Source organism: Pomacea canaliculata, linkage group LG2 (genome assembly GCF_003073045.1).
Source record: "Pomacea canaliculata isolate SZHN2017 linkage group LG2, ASM307304v1, whole genome shotgun sequence".
NCBI lineage: Eukaryota > Metazoa > Mollusca > Gastropoda > Architaenioglossa > Ampullariidae > Pomacea > Pomacea canaliculata.
This window is the reverse complement of record NC_037591.1, coordinates 38,710,636-38,735,999: the sequence shown is the minus strand read 5'-3', so window position 1 is coordinate 38,735,999 and position 25,364 is coordinate 38,710,636. Positions and strand designations below refer to the sequence as shown.

General features: G+C 37.3%; 2 protein-coding genes across 7 annotated transcripts; one reads left to right on the top strand and one right to left on the bottom strand.

Annotated features, from left to right (window-relative positions):
- Nucleotides 1-561: 561 nt before the first annotated feature.
- LOC112556440 lies at nucleotides 562-4,336 on the bottom strand. 4 transcript variants are annotated; one of them, XM_025225452.1, is made up of 3 exons: nucleotides 3,957-4,165; nucleotides 1,074-1,210; nucleotides 562-851 (listed from the first exon to the last, which is right to left on the bottom strand). In XM_025225452.1, exons 2-3 carry the CDS (start codon nucleotides 1,195-1,197, stop codon nucleotides 601-603), a joined length of 375 nt encoding a protein of 124 aa, XP_025081237.1. In that variant the 5' UTR covers nucleotides 1,198-1,210; nucleotides 3,957-4,165; the 3' UTR covers nucleotides 562-600. The 4 variants fall into 4 exon arrangements, 1 of the variants encoding a protein (XP_025081237.1); XR_003097732.1 differs by lacking the exon at nucleotides 3,957-4,165 and adding an exon at nucleotides 4,209-4,336 and having other exon boundaries at nucleotides 617-851; XR_003097734.1 differs by lacking the exon at nucleotides 3,957-4,165 and adding an exon at nucleotides 3,453-3,947 and having other exon boundaries at nucleotides 617-851.
- Nucleotides 4,337-4,712: 376 nt separating this feature from the next.
- LOC112556438 lies at nucleotides 4,713-24,397 on the top strand. 3 transcript variants are annotated; one of them, XM_025225450.1, is made up of 7 exons: nucleotides 4,713-5,847; nucleotides 9,511-9,664; nucleotides 10,653-10,766; nucleotides 11,397-11,578; nucleotides 12,366-13,533; nucleotides 16,460-16,489; nucleotides 24,043-24,397. In XM_025225450.1, exons 1-6 carry the CDS (start codon nucleotides 5,809-5,811, stop codon nucleotides 16,483-16,485), a joined length of 1,683 nt encoding a protein of 560 aa, XP_025081235.1. In that variant the 5' UTR covers nucleotides 4,713-5,808; the 3' UTR covers nucleotides 16,486-16,489; nucleotides 24,043-24,397. The 3 variants fall into 3 exon arrangements, with proteins under 3 accessions (XP_025081235.1, XP_025081236.1, XP_025081234.1); XM_025225451.1 differs by lacking the exon at nucleotides 16,460-16,489; XM_025225449.1 differs by lacking the exon at nucleotides 24,043-24,397 and having other exon boundaries at nucleotides 12,366-18,772.
- The last annotated feature ends 967 nt before the right edge of the window (nucleotides 24,398-25,364 follow it).

The following is a 25,364-nucleotide window of genomic DNA, read 5'->3' as shown; positions in this document are numbered from 1 at the left end:
GATTTAATGAAAGTTGACTTGAGAATGGCTTCTAAAATGACTTGCCCATTTGTAATATCTCCCAAATCCTGAAAGCTATTCAGTAAATGTTTCTGACACTTTAGACAGCACTACTAAAATTATCCCTTCCCTGATTTTAATGAAAATATTTTCTCTCTCATATGCACAAGCATGCCAATACAATCACATTTATGACAGAATTTGTTTTAAAAAAGTAGCAGCCTTATTTTACAATGTATTTGATACACCAAAGAGTTCAGAACAGAAATGGCAGTCACTGTAAGATGTAGTCTTTGGTCTTCAGTGTACATCACATCGCCAGACCAAAAAAAAAAAAATTGTCTACACTGATTAAATGATATAAGGCAAAAATGGGTAAAAAATACAGACTTTATAATGAAAGTAATTTTTTACCTGTTTTTCTAAAATGTTCCATTAGCTGTTCTTGTGTCACATCATAGGGCAGGTTTCCAATAAAGAGAACATAACTCTTTGGAATGTGGCTGCTAGCTCCAGAATTGTCCACCCCTCTTGCGTTTATTGATATTTCTGAAATGTCCATTTTCAGTGGTTCAGCTTCATCAGTCTTTGGTTCTTGTTTCACAGCTGCTTTTGATTTTTTTTGTCATGCTTTGGTACCAAGTCTTGTTTAGGCTGAACTTTGGGTCGAGGGCGCTGTTTGACCTGTTGACCACCAGCCTTGCTGGCTGGTACTGTCAACTTTTTGGTTGATTCTGGTGCTGGAACCGCTAACACTGAGGATCGAAAGCCTCTAGAACTGTCTACTTTTTGTAAGACTACCTGAGGCTGAAGCTGAAAATTCTCTTTCTTGGAAAGTGTGCTCCTGTCACCTAAATCCACAAAAAAGTGAGAAAATGCTACCTTTACAAATTACTGTCTTTTGCTTGAATTAACTAAAAAAGTTAAAAGTGGAAATATTGTTGACAAAAACAAGAATAAACTCAGAATTTGAAAGACTACAGCCAAAACACTTTAATGAGAGAATATAGCATAGCTGTTATTGTTAAAAAAAAATGTGGAAGAACAATCATTGAAAAGATGCTGATACTTACGCAGCTTGCTGCGGACTTCCTTTGCTTTATCCCACCATTCTTTTCTCCGTTCTTTTCGCCCTTTACTCTGGCCAAGTGAGGGCTGGGGACTCATGACATTCCCATCTACCACAGGTGACGACATTACGCTGGATAATCTGCAGTTAAGATTTACAGAAATAAAGTAAGCCCAATTTTCAATCTAGATCGAATTTAATTAACTATGAAATTCACAGAAAGTGATTTTTCCATTTCAGTGGTACTGTTTTCATGCTTGCTTCTCAATGAATACAACTGTTCCCACAGAACAGAAAGAGTTCTTAAAAAATCTGCAGATAACAGGCTTATGCTTTGGTTTGTATATTGTGGGGGCTCTTCTTATTTTTCAACTAGTTCTATTTCTGAAGAAGATCAAGGTTCTCTGCAACTAAAATCTATCAGAATAAGTTTGTTTCTTAAACTCACTATTGACAAGACACAAATATCTGGTTGTCATAATAAGTGCAATGTTATTTTAATTTTCTATTGAATAATAACCTAGAAAAAGTGAAGTTTAAATCACCCCCAACTAAAGCAGTTATGACAATGGTTGGTGGGTAATATTAATAAACTAAATATAATTAAAAGAATAAAAATAGCTTCTCACTGCTATCTATCATTCAAAAACAGTTTACACTTGTTGAAGAGCCATAAAATGGGTTAAAACAATTGTACATCTCATTAAGAACTGTGTCTCACATGCACATAAGCTTAAAAATAAACACTGATGATGCTGTTATATACTGGTGAGCCTCTGGTGGAAATTGCTTAACACGGTGGTTTTCAAACTATTTCGGACTAAGGACCACTTTACTAAAGTGAAAAATGTGGTGGACCACCAAGGCCTAAAATCACTCTGTACCGTGAATTTTAAATTTAAATTGTCTAATTTGTTTCATTATAATTCAAAACCAAATGTACTTTTGTGACAGAAGTATACGTTTACATAAAAATTAAAAATAAGGAAGTGCACTGCATAACGGATGATGTGGTTAAATGACAAAATGCTCATGCTGTGACATAAAGACTTGGTAAGCAAACAAGCAGTTGAGCATCGATAAAATTAAAAATTGTGTAAAATCAATACTGGACTAATTAGTGTATCTGGGGATTTAAACATCACTGTGCTGACATATGTGATGACTGTAAGCCACGAACCACCTGACATGTGTGCAGCCCACTTGGACCACATTTTGAGAACCACTGATCTAGCACACACTTATCTCACAAAAAAATTCTGTATGATCCATTGCCACCTTATCCTACTATTAAAGTTGGGTGGGGTGGGGGAGAGTCCCTGAAGACATCTCTCCTCAATATAAATATATCAAAAATTTTGTTAGACTGGTTCTTATTTCCAGTTCTGAAAGTACATAAAATGTCAGTTAAGTTTAACTTTCTCTGAAATATACCCCTGAGCTCTGATTTCCTGCTGACCTATAAAAATCTTTACTCTTAACTAAAGTAACAATAGCTTCAAGTAGCAACCCTGAAAAGATGCCCAAATAAGGCCAAACTGAAATATTATTTCAGGAAGGGATGGTACTGAATGGGTGGGTAGATAAAATATTGCCTGTTATATAACACAGCTAATACAATGGCTTACATGTAATTTATAACAATATAAGAAACCTTTATATCTTTAACATCCCAACAAAACAATATTGGTTTTAAAAGCACAGTCCCCATTTTTACAATGTTACAATTTGCATTTTGTTTTAGAAGAAGTAGAATGCTATTAGTTTGTTAATTTTCTGTTATCTTGATTTCTCTATCTGTTCATTCTACTTTCATCACTTCTCCCTCTTCCTTAAATCTTTGTATAATGAATGAGTTTACGCATTGATGCAACAAATGAACATGCACACACACACACAAATTTCAAAAACACACATATGCAAATACAAAAATGACAGTGTACATATAATCGCTTAGTATTGAATGCCATTATATTGTTTACTATTAAGTTGAAACCTTAAACATAACTGAAATGTTGATCTTGTACAGACACCCATGGTTGACATGCATGTAACCAGCAGTATATGTGATGTTGATATGGGCCAGATAGGCTCCCGAAAACTGAATATTATTATTATGACACACACAAATGAGAGCATTTGGAACATACTGTGTTGGATATATAGGATGAACAATACAAGAAATGTTGACCTGTAGGTATTTGTGAGTGTATGGGAGAATGGGTGAGTTTGAAGGGTAAATAACAATAGTATAAATGCATCATTTTTCTTTAGACATACTATTTTCAAAAACAAGTATTAAAAATAGACATTTTAAGTACAAATCACAGTAAATTTCCAACCAAAAAAAAAAAAAAAGAGAGAGAAATGTAGAAAAGGATACCTTTGTAAGGACTAAATGTAAAATTCCATTACCTAAAAGCGCCTAGTGGTACAAAGACACTTTCCTCAATTTGTTTTTAAGGCGTTTAACACAGAGCTTGTTTTTCAATTGAAGCCTAGAGTTTTGTTTCGAAGTAGCATTTGTTTGCAAGAATACTCTTTACTGACACATTATAAAACTCCTTCACGTCATGCATTATGCTGTATTTACGGCATTACAGTCTTCACTATGTAAACGTGCATAACAACACGTCTCATCTTTGTTCGATGACCTCGTTTGGGTCTTATAACACAACGCCGTTGTTACTGTTCGCTGTAAACACTATGCCTTTAGAAACTAACAAAAGACATAATTGAAGGTTTTCAAACGATCATGTTACACGTCTTCGAAACAGCTTCGCGTGTGAAAACTAATATTACGAGTAACTAAAAACGCGAATGTCAAATTCTTTCCAAAACGACAGCTTAATCAGTAAGACACAGTTTTCTGCTTCGATTTTCTTACCTGCTCTTTCTTCGCTCAGTGCAAAGCAGAGCTAACACTGACAGCAGAAAAATATGAGAGCAGCGCAAAGCGAAAGCAAGCCAGACTTATCTCAATACACACAAATGAGTTTTTGTGCACGAAAACGTGGGCAACAGTACAGACGATTTGTATAAATGTGGTTGTATGTTTAACCACTTTGCGTTAAGACTACATATCAGTATCTCTAAAAAAAAAAATGTGATTCTAAAAATAAAAAAGAAGAAAACTCACGTGTTCTGAATTTAGCAAACGACTGTACCATCATAGTAAGGGAAGTAAGTCAGATATATCTGTCAGAGGTAATTTTGCAGAGCTATCGTTCTTGCCGGAACTGTTCGCTGATGCATGAACAGTGACCCACAGAAATTATGGGTCTGTGCTTATACCTATCTGCGAATGCAGACTTCTGTAGGTCTGTGCTCTTTACAGAGATATTAGTTCGTGCTCTGTACTCGCTGACCTTATTTTCTGAAACGATTTGTTCCTATAGTGACCAACATACGGATACAGGAGCAGGAAATTCCTAAATTGCTCATGCGCTTATTAATAGCTCTTTTGTTTTCGTCTTTCGCTCGTTTCGCTTTGTTACAGTGCAGATCATGCGAAATAACTTGTATGCATCTAAGCAACAAAACCGAGTAGTTTTTTTTTTTCGAACGTGGTGAAAAATGTTCTGCATACGTCATGTTTTGTTGTTACTATTTCTTACTTTTGTTGTTACTATTTCTTATTTGTCCTCAGGATGATTCATTTTTGTTATATCTTTGATTTTGGATCGACTTCATCTCATTGTTGTTACGCACGCAGAGGTCGGCTCTATGGTATAGTAACTCCGCTATCAAAATAAAACATTACAATTATATACTGTTTACCCACAAACTTGTAATGATCTATACACCGCCGTGGTTCACCCTGTTCTGTAGCTGAATGTATATTCGGTTGACTGCAGACCGTCAACGACAGCTTTTACACCTCCGCCATAAGGAGAGGGTATATATCGTCTGCTCTATTGTTTCATTATGGTGGTTTGGTGATCCTTTCCGGTTAGGGGCGAAATGAACGGTGTGGTCCATTCTTTTAATTTTCGGACGATTTTATGTGAATTGTGAAAATTTCACCACACACACACAAAAGCTTTCATGGCGGACTTGTCTGGTATCTCTCTCATATAACTGGTTTTCAGCAATTGAAAGATTTGATTTGAATTACGGAATAGCGAAACTAGCGGAGTTTTAGTATAATTTGGAGCTGTGATCGGTAGTTCTGTTGGACAACATTTACTGATTCTTTGTAGAATAGATTATAGAATCAAACAACAGTGACAAATTTGTAATTAAAGGGCCTGTATTCGTACCACAGAGCGTTACTTGTATACAAGCTGTCTCCCTGGAGAGTTCTTTTTCAGAAGGAGTGAGGAACGATATTCCAAACAAGTGAGAAATCAGTAAATTCAGATCGCCTCCAGAAGGACCGAGGACACGAAGCGGGAGATCGCGCGTATGAGCATTAACATAATACTGAACCATGTTTGAAGCCTATGACTCACTCCAGGACCTTCCAGGAAGGGAACGTCATATGAGTCGATGCCTTCAATGAAAGCCAAACGCACAAAGCAGGCATGAATGAAAAAAATTCTCTTGAATTTTAGTCGAGTTGTGAGGCAAAACATTTGGGTCTGACCAACAACACAGCGATCATCCAGGCACTGCTTGCAGGAACGGCCTTTACAGTCAGATTAGGACGTGCTGATGTTGTGAATCTGAGAAGCTTTTTATCTCAGCGTATGGCGAAGTCTGTGTGATGTTTGGCATCGTACTTGAGATTCGTGCTGATGAATTTTCAACTTGCCCAACAGACTCATGGAGCGGGGGTAAGGACTTTTTTTTCTCTCGAAGAAGAAGCAGTGACGAGTAAGCTAAACCCAGTAGTTGACAAAGTTTGAGTGAAAGAGACACTTTTTTAGTTTAACCACACGAACACGATTAAGATTATTTAAAATCTGAAAGAATTATTATGATAATCACGATCACAATTTAATTACACCAGAGTATGTCAAAGTATAGACGATAGCGGAAATTATGTACGTAAATTAGTAGCATATCACAGAAGAAAGGCAGATCCTATTACAAAATCCAATGATTTTTTCTACTTTAGTCAAAATGAGTTATTGTGTTTGCAGTTTCTTTTTATTTAAAGAAAAGTTTATTTTACTGTTGGTAAAGATTAATTATGAAATTACCAGAATTAGTGTTAAGTGTAATTGCAATGAGTATGAATAGTATAAAATAATGATCACAGACTTTAAGAAAATGTTTCGTTTACTGTTAAGTTTGTTGTTATCAAGCATTTTGCTACCGTTATTGCTGCATGTAAGAAAACAATATTTACAAAAGCATCATTTGCCATTTTTAAGAAAATGTTTTGATTATTTGATGCACTTACACAATTGATGCTGACAATGTCAAGGATTGATGCAGATCATGCATGTTAGTTTACAAATGTTTGTTTGATAATTGTAAAAAGTTTCCTTAGGAAAATTGATAAGTCATAAGTTATTAGATGTGCCTATTGATAAATAAGCTTCATGACTGTGTCAGATAGTGATATGTCATACACACTTTTAGGTTTCTCTTAATTTTAGCAGGTAAAATGGCAAAATTATTCAAAACAAGAAATGAGTCATACCCTGGCTTTAGACATGCTGCAAAGGGCAACTGATTGTTCTTTGAAGAGGCAGGAAGATACTGATAATTAGACCAAGAAGAAGCCTGTTTCACTGTGTAGCATAGGTCACAACAGCTGGTATGCTCGGAGAGTTTATATTAGGCATATTTTAGATAATACCTACAACAATTTTGAATTCATCACGTGGAAACACTGTGTACAATAAAATAACAGACTTGCAATTCATGGAATTTAGGTTTGAGCCAACTTACAAAAATGATAAGAAAAATGAAAAGAAAACAATAAAATTTGAATAAGATTAGAGACAGCAGTGTACTTAAAGATTTTTTTAATTTTCAAATGTGTAGCCTGCCCAGAAAAAATTGCTTGCTTTTCCTCTGTAATTAACGTTAATGAGGTGAGGAGCTCTGACCTAAACTCTGCTGCTTTTAAGATTAGAGACAATGGCACCTTTGAAATTTGGCATGATGAAGGCGAGTTTGAGCTAGAGCTGCAGTAACACAGATGGTTGTTGAATGCGCTGGTTCCATTACAAGATCAAGAAATAAGTTTTCTTTTTAAGAAAACAGCCTGAACCTGCTGAAGTCATTCAGCTTTGTTGGTGAAAATGCAGAATACACATAGGAACAATTATAGACACTGTCAGAAATTTGTGCGAAAATTTACATTGCGAAGAGAAATATCTAGATGGCAGATAACTCCACTATTGGTAAAAAAAAAAGAGAGAACCTTTAAGTTACATTATTTTTATAGGTCACACATGGTGAATTTATATATCTATAGATTACCCTGGTCACAGTAGCTTTTTAATAAGTTTTTTCAACTAAATGGTGATTTAAAAGGGATTGTAATTTACATAGGTGGCATTCTGATTTGGAGACTGGATGCTATTGCTTGGGAAGTTGGTCACCTAATTCTTTACTGTTTTGCCAGAACATGTCCTCCAAAAATAACGCCACTTACAGAAGATTATTGCCACCATCTTCCACAGAAATAGTTGTTACTAATACAAGCAATAGTATGAAGATGATGAGTGTGACATTAATATTGTGTAGCTTATTTGCTGCTCAAGGAACTCATTCTTGACAAATGAAGATCATTAAAGAAAGAATATTTCAAGTACATGAATCTGGAACTATTTTTGGCATCTGCAGAAAATATTGCGAACAAAAAATGGAACTTACAGCATTGTAGCATTGCCTGAGAGTTGCATGTTTGTCTCAAAGTAAAATCCTCAATTTGTCTGGTATTCTCAAACACAAGTTGGATGCAACTGCAACATGTTCAGCTCAGATAAAAGAAAATATTAATAAAAGTATCTCATCTAGCCTATTCATTAAGGTATGCTCATTTTTAAAAAAAGTTTTAGTACAAGTGTCATTTATACTATTAGGAAAAAGAGATTTACTTTTGAGTTTCATTTTGAATACATGAGTATAACTTCTTTTATGGTGCTAGCTTTCTTACTAGGATTTTGCTGTATTGTCATAAACCTAATGGAAAGAACCCTTATAGAATGGATTAGTAATATTTACTAATATTTAATATTTACTAATATTTAATTCTAATTTTAAAGAGCTGCTCCTCTATTTATGATGTTTAGGAGTTTGGTTTATGATTTCTTGTGTAGACTTTTTCTTGGTTTGATTTCTGATTTGTTCTTAATTTCTCATCTGTTCTCATGCCTTCAGTTTTTTTTAAACATTTACATTTATGAATCGTGATGTATGTGTTAAATTTTTTATACACAAACAGTTAAATTTTCTTATGAACATTTTAGCTGCAAACCTGGAGATATAAAGCACCTAGAAAAGAAACTGAAGTATTTCATTTTGTCACAGACATGACAGCCAAACTGAAAAAGCTAAAACACAAACTAGCTTAAAGCCAAAAGGTGTTTTCCCTGACATTTAGGGGAAGTGGGTGGGAGGCAGCTGAGGAGATTTTATCAGAGTTACAGATTCTATACATAAGATAACTAGGGTCAGAGAAGGAATTTTGTCAGGAATATGTCAGTACTGGCAGTAACTGCAAAGCTATCTCCTGAGTGATTAACATGCAGGGATTTAATGGATAGTGGTTCTACAATTCTTTAAAATATTTAGTTGTTGCTGCACCAGTTGATACCTAAAAAAGTCATAACACTGATCCACATTAATTTAATGCGCCACTGGTTTCATTCAACAAGCGTGGCCTAGATTGCCAGGCAAGATCCACATTCTTTCTCGATCACTTTCTCTTAAACTAATGGTGGGGCTCTGCTCTTCCCACAGTCTTTTTCTCATATCCATTTAGTAGTTCTCTCTTCTTAACCTGGTACTCTGTCCTATTTGTGCTCACCTCTTTGTTGATTTACAGGAAATGGTAGGTCAGGGGAGCTTAGAACTGTGCTTTTGTGCCTGTCTTCTTGACTGACATTGTTTGGAGTAGCAAGAAGTGTAGCATGTGATGATCTCAAAGTTTTGATTTATTCTAGAACTGAATACTTTTCTGAAGGGTCTGATTTTGCACTTAGGAAAATGGTGTTCTCATAGTGCTGTGGGTATCCGACCTAGCATATTTGTGTTTTCATTGTTTATAAGTGTTTTTATCCATCTTTATAATTTCCTGATTTTTAAAATTTAAATCAAATCTTTTAAACCGCTTTTTTAAAGTTCAGTACAGCTGGCTATATTTCTGTATTCTGCTGTCTGCTTATTTAATCCATGCTTCATCTTTGTAGTCCATGTCTTTGCCTATTTCTGGGTATGATATAATGATATATAATTTATATTTGTGTTCCCTTTGTCTTTGACTCTGTCAGTCTTTCTCTCATTGTTGCTTTCCAAACTGTCTTCATGTTGTTCAGGATCAAAAAAATCAAGTTTGGCCAGGAAATCTTTTATGGAATGTAGCAGATGATCTGCCCTACGTGCAGCTATCTACCTTAGATGAAGAGGTCATGGTTAGCTACTCTGGACCAGACACTGGATTAATGTATGCTGAATCTCCAGGAGGAAACAGTAAGTTCACACTGAGTCTTTGACCATTGTAGTATCATCATTAACATAACATTCACACTAAAAATTTCCTGTTGAGAGTTTGTCTGCATCATTTAATGCTTGACAAAGCCTTGCTACCATTTGTCTCTTTATATAACTTCAATCTTTTGTCATTTGTTAACTATGCGTCTGGCTAGCTGGGATACCAAGTATGAACTCCACCATAAGCTTCCCTTAGATTGGGAAACTGTTTTGCTATTTGATTGCTTTCCCCTATGGTTTGATAGTTTGAAATATTCAAGTTGCTCATGTGAATTAACAACACTAACAGTGATTATACTTTCTATGTATATATGTCTGTATAAAACAGTTCACGGTCATAATTTTGAGTGTAATTAAAAAAACCACAAGGGGTTATCAGTTTAAAGTGTGTATTTTTCAGATGGCCAGATAAAAATACTGGGGATATCATCTCCTAATTGCAGGAAAAAAGTATATGTAGATGCATATGATAATCTTATCAAATCCTTATCTTTAGTCGGAAATGTGCTTTAATTACTGCTGTTTGTTATGCATGAAAACTATTACTGTCGTTTGATAATTATGTAAGTATATAAATAAGTACTTTGGTAAGCATTGACAAAATATCATAGCTTTCATAAGTCTAGTTTATCACAAAATGTCTTTTAAGATACCTTGATTTATACTTTTACATTTTCAAACTTATAATTACAAATCAGTTATGTTTCCAAACCCACTTGGCACATTTTCTTTATGTTGTTTGGATTCTCTTACATGATTATTTGCATGTTGTTGTGTGATGGGAAACAGTAAGATTCCTTTCATAATACAAATGGCTGCTAATTTCCTATGAGTTAATATGATTGAGGTTAAGTGCAAAGTTCATGAATAGTGTGGAAGGGGGCAGTAGAGTCTAGCTGCTGATGTGATAGTGACTGCTATGCTTGCCAGAGGCAACGATGAGACTTTTCACTTCTTCTGTTGACAGATGATAACCCTGGTCCTGTTGCTGGGTGTAAGACATGGAATCGCAAGGAGCCACAAGGATATGGCATCTGCATCTCTTTATATGAACAGCATCCTATTAGTATGAAGATGTCAGGTGAGACAAGTCTCTTAGTTTTATCTTAGTACAGTTAGCTTAGTAACATGTCCAGAAAAGGAATCCATATGTACATGTAATATACTGCTAGTAAAGCTTATAGTGAACTGATGGAGTGAGTAACTTTTGGACACTTGGTATTGTTCAGAAAGCGCCTTGCTCTAATCTGTTTATGCTTGCACAAGATGATCCATTCTTGATCAGCATTCTTTGTTTGAGGATTATTGTTACTAATTTATAATGAAATAAACTTGCCCAGGACATCAAGTAAGCAGCAGATTAAGAATTAGAATCAAAACAGTTGCCTCCATTTGAACTAAAATTCCAGAAAAGCAAAATATCAGATATTATCTGAGAAATTGTTCCTGAACAGTACTTCATTCTCATTGCCATCCAACAGAGCCCAACAGTGCTAGATAGAAGATAAGATTGGAAAACAAATTAGGTGAACTCAGTTGCAAAAATATGCAAGATGTTTTTCTTATAAACTGCTTTGAAATTTGTGTAACTGTTTCATGAATCTGGAGTTGTGATACACATTTCCATGTACTTTGAATTATGAGTTGAAAAGAAAAAGCTAGGAAAGGGATTTTCATATTTGTACCTCTAAAATATATATTTATTCTGCAGGAGAGCCATTAGCAGATGCATTTGCACTTTGTGCTCGTAGAAATAATGCCATTCTTCTGATTGCGGATGGTGTAAATTGGGGAGAGAAGTCAAGGCTAGCAGCTAGGTGTGCTTTATATGGCAGCATGAAGTACCTCAACTACAAGATGTTTGATAAGCATCAGCAGCCAAGCACTACTCAGGTGACTATTTTCTTTTTAAAGGATAACCTGCTTTATTATGTTTCTGAGTATTTTTGTAATCTGATGATTGCATTTATTTTGATAAGAATTGTTGTCTTCAAGCTTTTGTGCAGTTGGTGAACTTCCATTCTTGAACAACACAGATGTCAGGATTATACATGAATACATTTATGTTCTAAAGTGTTCAGTCAATGGGAGAGCGGGGACCAAATGTTAATTAGGCTGAACAAATGTGACATCATGATGTTGACCACTTTCTATGCATGATGATGTTTGTAGGCATGTAATGGGGATGTTCACCAAATTTTGGATTAGGTCACACCAAGATTTACCTAGTCATAAGGAAAAAAAAAATTCTACTCAACTTTTGAACTTGACAAGACCTTTAACTTGTCTGTAGATATTCTGAATACTCCTGTAGTAGGTGCTTTGCTCAGGGATTATTATTTCAATACCTATGGGAATGTGTTTAACAACTTTACCATCTATCACTGTGTCAATTGTCAAACAAGAAGACTCAAGGCAAAAAAAAAACCAGCTGATATTTATTATATGATTAAACTGCTGTGCAGTTCCAAATATTGTAACTTATTATAACGATTATAAGTAAAAGAAAATGCCTATCATTCTCTTAATACTAAGAGTTGAGAGAACAGTCAATAAATAATTGTATATTCTGTTTGTGTGAGTTAGGGTTTTTGATAATATTCATTTTCACAGTTATTTCCTTTATCTTTAAATACTATAAAGGTTTTATAATTTTTCTTATTTTTTTTTTTTCTGATAGGATGTTATAACACTTCTTAGGAAATCTCTGGATGAAGCACATCGTGCTATTCTGGCACGGGATGGAGGGCTTACAACAATGTGTGCTTGCATGGTTGTTCCTGTGGCCAACTCTGATCAGTATGTGGCATGTTGCGTCAATGTTGGAGATAGCTATGGCTTTGTGTACTCCCACAACCAAGGCATTCGTGAAGTCACCATAGGTTCTCATGATGTGTCATCAGAGCGAGACATAAGAGATGCTGGTGGTGCCTTGGGTCCTGTGGATGGTCAGAACCCAGAACTGCACAACCTTGCATTTTCCATGACTTTCTGCAATGTTGGTGATATTGTCTTTTTGACTACCGATGGAGTTTCAGATAACTTTGACCCTGTTGTGACAAAAATTGCACTCCCACAAAAAGCTGATGATTCCAACTTTAACAAGACAGTTCCAAATAATCCCAATGGCAGTCTTCTACATTCAAAACCAGAAATGACTCCCAAGGAGCGCCATGTGTATTCCATGAAAGAGATGGAAAGGGTGATACATGAGTATGAGTTACTCACTGAAGAACAGTGCTCTGCTCAAGAGTTTTGTAGTGCAATGGTGCAGCATGTTCTCACTGTGACAGATGGCAAGAGAAAAATTTTGGAGAATCCTGCCCTTTATGCCAAGCGCAAACTGACAAGTGCAGAACGCAAGCGAAGAGATTCAGAAATTGTTGAAAAAATGTCTAAAGCACCAGGGAAACTGGATCATGCATCAATTATAGCTTTTGAAGTAGGTGGGTTCATGAAGAACATTGAAGAGATAGAAAGTGAAAAAGTTGAAATGGAAAATGCTGGAAGGCCTTTAGAAAGTGCTGCTCCAAACTCACTGCCTGGACTAACTAGTCCTGTGTCACCCACCTCCCCATCCAACATAGCCAAGAAATCAGGTCCCCGAAAATTCCTGTCCATACTGAAAAATCTCCCATCACCAACCACATCATCATCTCCGTCATCTCCTCAGCCACACCACCTTGGCTCCAGCTTGCCTGCTAGCAATTCCAGCAGACCTCAGTCGCCGTTGGCCATACCAATCTCACCTCGGAAGTTTCCCAAACTGAGACGTCAGCGGTTCAGCTCCAGAGACTCGGAGCCAGAAACACCTGCCTCACCTTCCATCCCTGAATCTCCTTTTGAAAGTGAGGATTGTAATCCAAATGTTGTGTCCAGTGGTGCTAATATGATAGATTCCTTTTCACCAGTGCATGTCAAGTCCCCACATTTTCATTCCGCTCACAGCTCTGGTCCCTTACATCTACGAACTCGAGCTTCCCGCAGGCAGGTATATTCACGCAGTGTTTCCTTTGAATCATCCTGCTGAAGATAGATTCTTGACTGGTGCTTATGTAGTTGTGTTCAAGCTTTCAAAAGGCAGTTCTTAAGCCTTTGCATGAGTTGAAGCATTTAAACTGAATTGTAACAATATGTACCTTAGTGTTTATCTCTAATGCTTCGATCTGGTGCTTTCATTTGCATTTGCTCATAATGATGTCAGTTTAGATACAGTTAATCCCTTTAAATATTACTAAAGTTAGGAGTTAGTAATATAACCAGAAAGGAAGTGAATTTAAATGTTTATCATTATGCCTACTTTAAAAAAAAGCTTTTATGGCAGTTCGTTTTCTTTTTTTTTTAGCTTCAAAAAAGTTTACTTGTAATTTAAAGCTGAAAAGATATTGCATATTTATTAATAGCATTTTAAATAATTTTATTTAAAATGAAAAACTTATCTTTTAAACTTGTGTAAATGAGAAAAATATATGCTCACTTTATCATGCATATAATTCATAGAGGATTATAGTATGGTCACTAGAGTATGATTTAACTTTATGATAAAATGCATGATCGTGGAATGTAAATACACAGTGGGAAAAATTAATGTGGCATGAGAGATACTGAGAAGAATAGGGCTTCACAAGGTGATGCTACAGCTTTGTATATCCTTGAGTGGGCATTATTGCACTACAGTAACAACCAAAACTGTTCCATGTTAACATTCCAGTTAATATTGCTTCCAGTAGTGGAACATTATTAACACTTATCACACTGGTAAAAATTCTCCCAGTGAGAGCTCCTCCTATATGTTTACAAGTCAATTCGTATGCTAGCCGTCTTATGCTGCCCTCATCAAAAGAATTCATATTCCGGTCAAAGACTCTTCAGGATTCAAGGTTGTATTTGCAACTAACTTAACTGAATGAAGTTTAATCAGTTTGTGGAGATGCACTGTCTGCTTTTAAAATAACGAACCGGAATTTTAGAGATGCAAGTATTCTAAACTACACTTAACTGCGCAGCTTTTAATCTCTCTGTGAAGGTGTGTTTATTTAGATCTTATTTATTATATTATAAACTATGAAGCTGTTCTTTATTTGACATGGACCCAGTGGAAATGAATGCAGTTTTTTCCCTGCAACTCGATGATCTCTTCTTGGTCTTTCAGACCATGGTGAATGTCTCAAACATATTTAGGTTATTTTGAGAGACTTTAAAAAAAAAATGTGTATACAGTATAGTCATTTGTAATATGCAATAGATGGCTCAGTATATTTGCATGGTAATTACCAACAGTATCAGTGTATCTCATAAATCTGTGTAATCTTATATTCCTTCCTAATATTACATCGCCTGTTTTGTTAAACATAGTAAGATCTTGCATGTATAGCTTTGGGAATCTCGCCAGATATAGCCACCATTCTCAGCTTGTGAACATACAGAATCTTTATTTCAGGTGTAGTTTCATTCAGTATGTTTTTTCTTTGATTTTATTGTTATGTTTAAGTGTTCATGTTGCTTTGAAAGCTTTTTTATTATTCTGCCATTGCCACTACAGCATTCAACCTGTGTTTTCCTTTACTGATTTTACCATTACAACCAGTACAAATGTGATCTCCTGTCCTACTTTCACATCATTTTGTGATGTGATTAGTATGCTACACCATTTGATTCATTGTTCCTTGTGCTCATTGCAGTATTTGGATAATGTGTGCTATTGCCATAGTGTATTTTGAAATGAAGTAAAGGAGGTGGAAGAAAGTGGAGATTTGGGTTTTCTACTGCCCACCTCCCTAAACATAAACAGTTTTTTTATTGTGGAAAATTCAGATTCACATATTTCCTCACCACTTTTTCCAAGAATAATCTTAGTTTCTTGTCTGCTGTGACTAGTGTCTGGGGAGGTGTTCGGTGAATGGATTTTTGGCTTTTTAATGCTAGCAGAAAACATCATTAACTGCAAGCTTCAGCGAGAGAACAGCCAGACAGAACTGGCAGGAAGAAGTTTTCTTAAAGTAAAAAACGCTTCATGCACATATTATTTGGTACTATGTACTTAGGATTTAAGATTCCTCTTGCAAATATTTAAACATAGTCGAGGAGTACATAAGTACATGGTTCTGTCCATACCCAAGTAGACATGTCACTGAACAGAATTGCTCATAGTAGTTTAATACTTAAAAAATCTGCTTGGTTTGTGTTACAATGGTATTTACAAAATGTCAAGGAAATATTTTTTATTTGAAATTCTGTTTCTGTGATTAAAACTCAAGTAAGTTTTCAGTGCTTCCTACTGTCCTAGCATTTATTATTCAACAGTGAAGTGGTGGAAAACTTAAGGAAGTAATGAACGTTTCCTGCATTAGGTATTTAGAAACATGACAAATCATTATCCTGTCAAGAATTTATTTCCTTTTAACTATAGTAGCAGTCATTTGTAGATGTTTGTAATCATATGGTTTATAATTTTATAAAAGGTTAAACCATTTTTTTTGTAATTTACATAGCTACACATAAAGTACACACACATTCATGCATATACACCCATGGAAATGACAAATGTCTTCGTTCTAAAAAACTATTAAGAGAATATGAATATTTTTAAAGAACTTGATGATTAGTGTGTGCATGTACTGTGACACAATCCAATCATTTGTTTAGTTTTCAGATTTGTTTGTCTTCTTGCAGCAATGCATACACGTTTTGGTAGTGTGGTAATTTATAACAGTACTGTTATGTGGTAAAATAACAAAAAAAGCAGTAATGGCATTTTATGTCTTTGTTTTTCAGTTTTAATGAACGGGCAGTTTAATTAATGACGTATGTACAACAGTTTTTTTAAAAACATTTTCCCCTTGTTCCCCTATCTTATGAATGCATTTCACGCTCTGCACCTTCATTCTGTTTCGTAGCCCTGTGCTTTGCCACTAAAGGCTGTGCACTAGTGCCGTGTCAGTGACAGATGTTTGTATTTGCATTACAAAGTCTGTAATGAGTAAAATGTACCTAATTTCACCACTTTCATATGCATGTGCACGTGCATACTTGGACAAGTGTTCCAGTGGGACTGCTTCATTTTCTCTCTGCTGTGCCCCTATAATTTTAGCTTCTCTTACTCATTTTCTCTTCCTTCAGTCACCCTTTTTACTTTCACCCTTCCCCATCCTTTCTTCTCTCATAGAAGCAGAGTTAAATGAATGCTTTTAGATCAGTAAGCAATTTTAGCCATAGTTCACTTACTGCAAGAGCAGGCGTGCAAGTTTTCAGCACATTTCCTAAAATCATTTGCGAAATTTAGAATAATGTTGGTGAGGGTGAGACATGTAACAGTGAGTTGTTTACATTCAGAGTGTGAAAACAGACCCATTTACTGAGTGATAAAGACTGTGTAGACAGATTAATCTTAGTGTTTAAATGGACCCACCGAGATATATTAAGCATGTTCCACATTTCTTCAGTGCTTTTTCTGAGGTTCATCTCATCGATAGCCTGTCTGGCTTTTTCAATATCAAATACTGAAGACAAGTTGCAAGTAAAAGAAAGGAAAAAATTGACATCACATGGGGTAGGGTGAGGGGGTTGACAGCTTTAAGGAGATTAAACCTCTACAATGCATGTGTTATAAAAAAAGAAAACATTAATATTGTTTTATATCGTAGGATTGATTCTTCAGTTTTTTTGTGTTGGAGTATTTTTTTTTTAAAGAACTTGCATGCCTGATCAGGGCGAATAAACAAAATATAAAGCTATTTCTTAATAAGAAGAGCTGCTTACAGTTGCGAATTCTAAATAGACAGCTTGTGACTCCACATTTTTTGTAATAAGCCACAAATTTTGTTTCTTAGGGGTGCTTGTTAGTGCGTATAGATAGCAACTACATATATACGATATCAGGCATCATGAGTTAGAGTTTTGCGAAGCTTATCCTTAAGGCTTTTGAGTTGCACTGTCATGATACTTTTTATGCTAAATTGTCACTAGCTTATTTGCAAGTTTTGTAGGTTCTCATTCCTATGGTTCTTTTTTGTGTGTTTAAGCTTTTGTTTTAGAGTCTTAGGTAATTCCCTAACCCTCAAAACTGCATTATTTTCTTTTAAGGGAAACTTGTTTCCCTGGAGCCACGGGTATTGTGTTGCTATGACAGACCATTCTATTTCTTCAGGAATTCTTTTAAGTGCAAAGTTGGATTTTAAAGACTATATTTAAAGACGAAACATTTTGCAGATTTTTATACATTTTGCAAATTTTATTTCTTGTTTTATACTCTACCTGCTTAGATGTTGCAGTGTGCCGGAAGATCATTAGCTAATGCTTGGTCAATGGTGTTTGAAATTTGATTCCCTAATTCTGTGCACACGTGCCATCATTTATTGTGGATGTTGTTAAAAAGTGGTGTCGTGATTTTCTTGCATGTTTTATGTTCTTTGACTCTTGCCACAGTTTTGTTTCTAACTGTTCTATTGCATGCATGTCATGATAATATTTTTATCTCTATTTTTTTTTTAAATGTTGGGGTGGGTGGGTGTGTAATCACATTTTGTTTGTTACCCTTTTCATTTGTAAAACAAGGTTAGTTAACTGTGGGGCATGAATGCTAAATGCCATGCATGAGAGTTTTATTTTAGGCTATATTTAAAACTGTGATAAACACTTGCATCTGTTTATAATTATAACCATCACATTATTTCTCACTCTTTTAAAAAACACTTTTTACAAATGTTTTCAGTTTTTGGTATTTTATAAAAAAAAACGTGTTTTAGTAGTTTAAAAAACATTTATCGACTATTTGATTTCATGCTGGTAACAGTGGTGTTGTTGTCTCAGTTCCATGAAAGCATGGTTGTCATTAAACGTCTTTTGTTTTATTCATTCTGCCCTTACAATTGTACAGTTAAATTTAATGAATTAGCAACCAAGTGTTTTTATAGAAGTCCTCTAAAAGACAACAAACAGACGAACAAAAAAAAAAAAATCAAGGAATGAGGGTAGGGGTTATGGTAACCCCAAAAATGAATAAGTCCATGTAATTAAAAAATGTTAGGAAATTATCACTAGAAAGAAAGTGGGTAACTTTAAAGATTGAAAAAAGTAATTTTAAAATGACAAAAGTTTCAGACAAGTTTGTATCCTCTACTTTCAGCTCTTACTCCATCTCTTCATTGTGCTTTGTGGTCCTTTTCTATGACTAAGAATCAGCGTGAGAAGTTTGCTTGCAAGTTTTGTTTCGGTTTTATATATGAGCTGCAGTCTTTGTATTTGTGTTTCGGGAAAAATTGATAAGAAGTTACTTATACAGGGCTGGCTGCCTTTCCGTGATATTAGCCTTAGTTGCTTGATGGGTGTAAAACGCCTACTCACCCTTCCAAATCCTGCTGTCTTTAGGCCACAGGGTGGACTCTTTCGGACATTTGTGTTTGTGTACTTTTTGGCTGGCGGGCGCCTGTGGTGGGCAGGATGGAAAAGAACGGGCTGTACAACAACAATTTATAGGCGCTCATAAAACTTTATCGCTTGCTGCTGGGGCAAACAATAGATGGCCATATGCCTTCTTAAATGCTCCCATTAGGTCCCTTGGATCAAGTCCCTGCTTTCGTGGGCATTTAATCACGGAGTTGCATTACACATCCGTGGTTTAGTGTTATGGTAGGCCGACTCTTGTTGATGGACTATAAAGTATGTCGACACTATTTCGGAAAGGCATCAGCATACTAATTCCCCCAAAATACAAATGTGTTCATTGTAAAGTGAGACCAGATCAGCTTTATGGAGCGTAGTTTTTGTGGATTTTAACTTGCATGATGTTGCCCCGGAGTCGCACATCTTTCTATGATTATTGTGGATTTTAACTTGCATGATGTTGCCCCGGAGTCGCCCCAGAGGACGCTGACTGCTATCCATCTTCGTTATCACCGACCCTCAGCCAGTCTCCGCACCACTGGGAGGCTATCCTGGGATCACTCGTTCCTGCCTAGTGATACCTCAAACACTGGACGACAGGCACACTACAAGCGTTTCCTGTTTGGAGCAGGTTTGTGTCGGCCACCGACTAAAAATTATCTTCCCCAATTTGTCAGAGGAACCTCAGACTTCGCATGTTACAAGCAGATGTTCATGTAGTCCTTGAGAAAATTTACGTCCGATATAACTCGTAAAGTAGACTGTACACCAGGTTTTTTTAAAAACTGATAAGATAAAGTTTACAGGGGTAAGTACACGACTAAAATGGAGAAAGCGAATGCTTGAGCAACATACACGCTTGGGTTGCAATATGCCCTATCACATGTGGCCGATTTCTGTGTTATGTATGTCTACCTTCAGTTCTCGAGTAAAGAATCCAAGAAACATTTTGCACCATTCATCTGGATAAACTGCTACTCAGGATCCGTCAGCTAAAGGATGCTAGTGTTCTTATCGCGGTGAAGGTGGAGGGGTAACAGTTCTCTGCTGGCTTATCTTGAAGCTAGCGTCACCATGCTCGGGGTAGTCGTTGCCCAGTCTGCTGTCAGCAGCTACCCTGACGTGTAGGGAGCAGGGTGGGAGCGACATGGATGTTGAAATGGGAGACTGGGACTGGAGTATGAAAGCATCAGGAAACCCTCACAGCAGCCAGCAACTTCTCCCTGGTGTTCTTACAAACTTAAATGGAACGAGGTGTAAGAGTAAAGGAGGGGATGGAGACTGGTGGAGGTGGGGTAGAGGGGAATGTTTTAATGGTCTGTTTTACATATATGTGTGTTAGACTTTGAGACATCTGGATTGCGGGGGTGACGAGCTGCCTTTGTTTACTGGGATTGAATGAGCTAAATAACTGAAAGCAATGTAAGGGAACAGACGGATTTTAGTGAGAACTACTCACGCCGTGGGCATAACAGCTTGGCAGAAAGACAGGATCGCAGGCGGACTGTCGCGCTAATCAGCTCAGAATCCAACGAGGTCGATGCAATTTTTGACCGGTCGTGTTTAGACTAATAGCAGGGGTCCAATAAAGGCCGCAACGCCGGTGGGCAGTATAGAGATTATTTACAAGAGGTCAGGCTGACGGTAGCTACAGCTGTCGTTTGCTGTGCTTGCTTTTTAAGTAATTCTTGTTTGCCCCTCAAGTCAGCCACAACAGCAGCTAGAGATGTGTGGACAAAGGAAGAGGAACTGTGCTTCGAATAATGAACTGCGCATCTGGTGGGAACCGATCCAAAGCAGGCAAACAATACATTCAGGCTGTCGAGGTGTCTGGTCACCAATGTCACAGGTTGTGGCCGTCACTTCCTCTTAACTTCCACGATTCTGTACTTACCGCTACGCTTGATGGAAGTCATACCACGGAGGTAAATAAGTAACGAGACACGCCTCATTGGTGCTCCACTCTCGAGCAGTCCCGGCGGCCACCTGGGCATCATCGATCGTCTTTGAGACGCACAAAATAAAAAAACCCCAAAACAACAGCATCAAAATAAATAAACACGATCCTTAATGGCCACATCGGCCCGGCAAGATTGATTACACCTGAAGTATCTGCTTGGAGATCCACCGCTCACTGTCACTATATGGTGAAGGTAGGGTTGGTCGGTGGACAGGTTTTTAGACTCATGGACAAGGTGACCAGCGCAAAGAGCATGATTCTGTATCAGTGTGTGTGTTGGGGTGTGGGGTATGTAGGCAAGGGGGTCGGTTTAACCACAGCTCGACACTTCTGTAAGTGCCTTTAATCCCAGGTTTCATGTAAGGTTTTAATTCAGACAATGTAGAGTCCACGTTTTCTGGCTAAGCATGTAACACCTGAGTTGACATGTGTGCTTGTGAGATGCAAAATGAATCTTAAATTGCCGGTCTCAACCCTAACCCTGACTTGGAGAAGTTGAGACCGGCGATTTAAGACTTATTTATGAAAACAAGGCTTGGAGCGTAATGTACAAAGCTGACCAATGGCTGAAGTCCTTGATTGTGCAAACTTTTCCGTTACCCTGACAGAGACACTAAACGGTACAGAAACTGGCGCCATCACGTCTTCTGTCTTCCTGGACAGCAGCAACAGGATCAGGCATGCCGCCCGCATTTTTTTTTCTCTCTCTCTCCCCGAAGACCCCGAGCATCTGAGACAACATTCTAGACTGGCGCAAAATACATTAAACAGATTTACTTAGAGAAATTACGTGTGTATTGGTTACATGCAATAACAGTTGTTTGAAAGGTATTGTATTCTAAGACTATTTCCTTTTGTAGTGTTTAGTCGATTCCCCAGCCCCCTTAATATGAGCTGTTCGCGGTCTCGCCTTAATAAGACCCATTTATGATTAAGCAAAGGGGTTCTAATCTGTAAAGTCTTTTTGCAAGACGAGTTTTGTCTCTGGTAAATGCCTATAAGTAAATAGATATCTACCAAACAACAAGACAGCTTTGTGATTGAGTGGACTGATATTTCAAGCAAAAGGAAAAAAAAAAATGCATTGTGTGTGATGCAAAGACTATGTGAACAATAATTAGCGCAGAGTATCATGGTCAACGACCTCATGCTTCCGAAAGCTTTCGAAATTCCCTTTACTAGGATGTTCAGGGAAGAAAATCAGCCTCCCCCCCTGCTTCTCGTCAGAGACAGGCTGCTTTGTTTCCAGTTGCAGACTCCATTGTCTTCCTTTGTTCTTTAGCTCCACCTGACAGGCCTTCGGACTCAGAGTTCGCTGCCTGCAGCTTGCCTCGGAAGTCTGGCGGGTCCGTGTCCTAGGCAATACTAAGCTGCATCAGGCCATGGTTTGTTTGTCAAGTATCCAAGCACAGTGTTCGGGTATTGACGCCATTACATCCACCGACCACCCATCATCCGCCACTGAGAGCGGACGTGGAAACCGCAGCCCGCATCCTCAGCCCTGCAGATAATGTACAGGGTCTCCTGCCACTGGTTCCGGTCCCCCGCAAACCCGAAGCTTATTTTTGCTGTGCTGGAAGTAATTGTTCAAGATGGGAATGAGGGTCGGGTGGGAAGGTGAGGCGTGAGCGCACAAACCCCAGTCCCTACCCCAGTCACCCTTAGTTACGATGGACTGCTGTTGTCAAGGGATCGCCTACCGTATCGCTGTCAGGAGGGGATGGGGATGGGGTCCACGTATCGACCGTTGCTTCGGCCACGTCAGATGAATGGACCACGCGCAGTCGCAAACCCGTCTGCGCATGTGCAGGCTAACGACCGCCACAATCAATAGTCCGGCCATTCCTCCTCCTCCCTCATTCACATCTGCCGCGCACATCACATTCTCGGTTCCTAGATAATCTTCATCCAGAAGAGAAAACTACTTATTTATTTATAAACTTTATAACATCCACTCACCAGACAATTTTCACCTAGAAGATAAACGAGTATTTATTGATACTTTTAAAATAATTAATTTACTTGGGGAGGTAAGAAATATTTACAGTAGAGCATTTCGTGTTATTAACTACGAACTCCACTGCAAGTCGCATTGGCTGCACTGTGGTAAAGTAACCTCCTTCTCTCTTTCCTCCCATTCCCTTCTATGTCCAGGTGTGTGTGTGTGTGCGGCGCGCACTCGAGCGGTTTATCTGATCATCGGTAGTGCCTTGAAGTGACGACATGTGATACAAAGCAGCTTTAAATCATTGTATATCGAATTCAGATAATTCGAATTATAATTTAAATAATCAGATTAATCACATGAGATTTCCGAACCCCTGTTTTTAACAGCAATTTTTACAGTAACTATTTTACAGTAACGTGCAAGAAACCACTCTCGTACCCTTTTACCTCTGTGTGCTTAATTTTTCAGGGAAGATAAATTTTTGTTCTCCATTATCAGAATTAATAAGGCGTACATAATTGCCGCTAAATCGCTCGTTTGCCGCATATTAAATTGTAGAATTCATTGATTGTTAGTCAAATAGGAAGTTTGGCTCTTGCACCTCTTCACCCAAGCTTTCCCCCATGTTTTAGATTGGATATTTTGTAAACACGAAGTGTAAATTGTTGCACAGCTCAGTCTGTCCTGTGTGCACACACATGCACGACACACTGTTGTGTTTGTTTATGCGTACATGAAGCATGGAGAGGGAAGGGAGGTATGTTTCTCTTCACTTTTGTTTCTTTGATCTACATCAAGGTTGAGCAGTTCGCTGTTCCTATATACATATCGGAAACATTTCATTCATATATTCAGCAACACTGTGTTATGACTCGGCTGAATAGGCCATTATTAATTGTTTATTGATGGCGCACTCTTTGTGTCGACTCAACGCCTGCGTACATCCACCGACAACTTCATGGTACATCTGTGCACTTGTTACCATTCATTAATACTAATACCTTGTTATGACATTTGCAAACTCGTCCTGTAACAAACTTACTGAAGCAGGAGTTCTTTTGATTGCAGGTGCCAAAGAATGATGAGAACACGTGACGTCCTGTAAGGGTGCCAGTGGTCCTCCCCGTGACTTAATGGCAGACATTAATTTTATTATTTAAGCCTGCAAGGGACTTGTTCACTCCCTTCCCTAATCCCTTAGGGATTTGTCGTGGAAGCACGATGCTCATTCGGCATTATCATCTCACAGTCAAGGGGACTACGAAGCTATTCAGGGGATAGAGATGAAGGGTTATTATTTATATGTCATTATAAGGCTTTAAAATAATGTCTACATGACTGTCCACTGCCGAATGCCAAACGTACTTTATTAAGGGCAGCAGGATTACAATTATAACGGATATATAAAATACTATTGTCCGACCATGAGCTTCTTTGTGAGTCTGTTCATTCGTGGCAATGGCTGCTTGACTGATTGTATAGTTTTACCCTGTCGAGCATTTTCATTTCAGTTTATTGTCGACTTGATTGTGCACCTTGTTATACTATAATATATACTTAAACAAATGCTAGGAATAACTTTTGCATAAGGTATACAGATATTAACATTTAAATGACATATGTATACATATATATGTCAGTGTGACAAGGTTCAGTATATATTAATTGTATCATATTTTTTTCATGTGTAACTTTCCATTTACCCTTAATTTTTATTGTATTTTTAGTTTTGTCGGAAAAGACTTTTTCAGATGATGACTGTCCTAGCCTTGTTGCTTGTGAAAATCATTTAGTCTGATGGCTGACGGCCACGACTTCTATTAACTTATGAATGGTAGCAGGGTGGCCCACAAAGAAGGGTATTGCAATAAATAAGTAACTGGACCTCAGTGTGTAGCAGATAGTTATCATCATTTACTCTGTGCAACCAGTAAAGAGAAAAGGTTTTACGAAATACGATACGCCTAATGCCCTCGCCTAAACCCCAAGATGTTTGGAAAGTCCCTTCAGTTGTACAGATGCATCTACTAACAGGGCCATTTAGTGTACATATAGTTGTACTAATCTTCTGAGTTTTCAACAGACAGGCAGGGTGGTGAGGTGTAAGCGTGGGGTGGTGCATCAGTCCAAACCTCCGTCTCTTACATGTCATTATTTTATAAAATTACCACAATCAATCAATTTTTTAAATAACGTAGATAAATAAAAATCAATTGATCAATCACATTTTATCACTTCGTAGGCTTTTTCTTAATCAGTTAGATAAATGAATATTTTACTTTGAAAAGAAGCATGTGAAAAAAGGCTGTGGTCAAACAGTCTATGTACTTTACTATGAAATCTCTCAACAGGTGAAGCCTGCATGTCTGGTTGTGTATCTGAGAATGAAT

Excerpts from the sequence above, each read along its gene's own strand:
- LOC112556440 (XM_025225452.1), bottom strand. The coding sequence starts at position 1,197 with ATGTCGTCACCTGTGGTAGATGGGAATGTCATGAGTCCCCAGCCCTCA. Across the intron at positions 852-1,073 it reads GGAAGTCCGCAGCAAGCTGC|GTGACAGGAGCACACTTTCC; the intron begins GTAAGTATCAGC and ends TTGTGGATTTAG.
- LOC112556438 (XM_025225449.1), top strand. The coding sequence starts at position 5,809 with ATGAATTTTCAACTTGCCCAACAGACTCATGGAGCGGGG. Across the intron at positions 9,665-10,652 it reads TGAATCTCCAGGAGGAAACA|ATGATAACCCTGGTCCTGTT; the intron begins GTAAGTTCACAC and ends TTCTGTTGACAG. Across the intron at positions 10,767-11,396 it reads TATTAGTATGAAGATGTCAG|GAGAGCCATTAGCAGATGCA; the intron begins GTGAGACAAGTC and ends TTTATTCTGCAG.